Source organism: Cervus canadensis, chromosome 32 (assembly GCF_019320065.1).
Source record: "Cervus canadensis isolate Bull #8, Minnesota chromosome 32, ASM1932006v1, whole genome shotgun sequence".
NCBI classification, from domain to species: Eukaryota; Metazoa; Chordata; class Mammalia; order Artiodactyla; family Cervidae; genus Cervus; species Cervus canadensis.
The window spans coordinates 21,275,394-21,277,361 of NC_057417.1; the positions used below are offsets into that span (position 1 = coordinate 21,275,394).

Genomic DNA, 1,968 nt, shown 5'->3' on the forward strand with positions numbered 1-1,968 from the left:
CTATGCTGTAAGGAAGAGCTCTAATCCGGGAACCTCAGCGCTGTTCTAGGCGGGTGGGGCTGCTCGTGAATAGAGATGTTTTCTTACTCTCTCAGTTGATTGGGACCTGTGAGCATAAGCACACTGTAAGCAGTGTTAGGAGGCCAAGAGTAGTTCTGTTTGTGTGTGTGTGTGTGTGTGTTGGTCATGGGTTTCCGCTCAGGCTCCCTGGTAACGACAAGTGAGCTGACTGTCCCAGAAGTTGAAAGAAATATCCAGAGCTTGAACCCTTGAATGGGGTCCCCGGAAGCTAGGAGAACCACACTTCCAGAAAGGGAGCATCTAACATCCCCCAAATAATACAGAAGACCCGTGAATGATGGTGTAGAGCATGACTGAAATATCCCAAATCCAGAATTAGCTCATGAAGCCTCTCATGCAGGGCTGTAGATCTGTGTTTGAAATCACTGTTGTCTCCACACAGCGGGAACTCAGAGAGGCCCTCAGGGCGTGTCTGGCAACCATGTGGTACTTCAGGGCCTGCAGCCCGGAGGTCCCTCCGGGCCTCTTGTGAGCTGCCTGAATTTCAGTCATTTTATCTCTGAGCATCTCAAATTCCTCCTCTGGAGAAAAGAGAATCGAAATTATACCTTGCTGCCAGGGTTATCATGAGAAATCAGTGTATGTGAAAGCCTTTTACAACCTGGAGCCCTAATTAGGAATAGGTGAAAGGGCAGGGGCTGTCTCCTACCTGTCCATCAAGGATGCTCTCTCTCGAATCCCTCGGGAGTCAGGATCTCGGGAAGAGCACGTGGAGCACCCACTGCACTGTGCGCATGCGCCCAGCTAGAACCAGCCCCGCCCTGCCCCGTGGTCCCCAAGGAGCCGCGGACACACAGCTTCCACAATTTTATTGTGTCTGGGGGCATCAGCCAAGCCTCAAGGCTTTTCATAACCCGTGGGCAGAGGGTTGACCCGGGGATTGTGGAAAAAAGTGTGGTTGCCGTCTCCCCAGGAGAAGGGCTGTGGAGAGAGAGGGAAGGGGAGCGAGATGTCAGTCTGGGGGTCCCCCATCCCCTGGCTCAGCCGCCTGCGCGCGTCCGCAAGGGGTCGGTGTACCTTGGTGCGGATCCGGAGGTGATGGTAGGGGATGAACGCCGGGCGCTCGCGGTGGCCCGAGTGGAGCCAGGAGTTGAGGGTGCAGAGGGCCACGCTCGGGAGCGCCAGCCCGAAGGTCAGGAAGCGCCAGGTGCGGGCTGCAGCGGAGGGTGGGGGAGGAAGGCAGGGGTGAGAGAGAGATAGGGGGAGGCCTGGACCCTGGAAGGCCCCAGGGGCAGGGGGTGGGGGGAACCGAGGGACAAGGTCAGGAAGCCACAGGGTCAGGCCCCAGCTGCACTCACCTCCTGTCCCGCCATGGTCTCCCTTGGCCGCACTGGCCAAGCCCCGACTCAAGGACCTCAGAGGCAAAGCCATGTCGGTGGCAGAAGCTGGGGACAAGGCCACTGTCCTTTCCTTCTCCTTCAGCGAGGCCTCGGTTCCCCTCCCCTCTGTTCCTGCCAATCACCTGTTGAGTCCCTTGCATGGGCGGCTATTTTTAGGGGGTTTCTATATTTAAAACGAGGCCTGGCTGGCAAGAGGTCTTTCTCTCCAGGCAGCTTGCTCTACTGTGCCTCTCATTTTGGTAAGGGGACATTTAAAGTACAATATGCCCTTCTTTTTATAGTTGGAGGGAATTAATTTTGCTCAATACTCTAGACCCAGTGATTGGCACACAGTAGGCCTTTAATAAATATTTGGAGAATGAATGCAGTGTCCTTTTGAATCTCAGGTTTTTTCAGGTGTATACTGTATAGTAATTTGTACCTTAAATGATCTCAGTGAAGTTTAAATAAAGTAACAAAGTTTTAGTAACTTGTTGAACAGTTAGATGTTATATATAATATTGCTAAATTATTCTGGGGCCCTCACTGAGCTATAATGGAATTCTTC

General features: G+C 53.3%; 1 protein-coding gene across 1 annotated transcript; it reads right to left on the reverse strand.

The window, feature by feature from the left end:
- Positions 1–873: 873 nt before the first annotated feature.
- Positions 874–1,539, reverse strand: LOC122433259 (cytochrome c oxidase subunit 6A2, mitochondrial). Its single transcript, XM_043455995.1, has 3 exons — positions 1,380–1,539; positions 1,099–1,235; positions 874–1,002 (listed from the first exon to the last, which is right to left on the reverse strand). Exons 1-3 carry the CDS (start codon positions 1,450–1,452, stop codon positions 919–921), a joined length of 294 nt encoding a protein of 97 aa, XP_043311930.1. The 5' UTR covers positions 1,453–1,539; the 3' UTR covers positions 874–918.
- Positions 1,540–1,968: the final 429 nt, after the last annotated feature.

What these genes read in the sequence shown, in the direction of transcription:
- LOC122433259 (XM_043455995.1), bottom strand. Translation starts at nt 1,452, where the DNA reads ATGGCTTTGCCTCTGAGGTCCTTGAGTCGGGGCTTGGCCAGTGCGGCC. An exon ending in AGACCATGGCGGGACAGGAG is followed by an intron (nt 1,236 to 1,379) that starts GTGAGTGCAGCT and finishes CCTCCGCTGCAG; the next exon opens with CCCGCACCTGGCGCTTCCTG. An exon ending in ACCTCCGGATCCGCACCAAG is followed by an intron (nt 1,003 to 1,098) that starts GTACACCGACCC and finishes CTCTCTCCACAG; the next exon opens with CCCTTCTCCTGGGGAGACGG.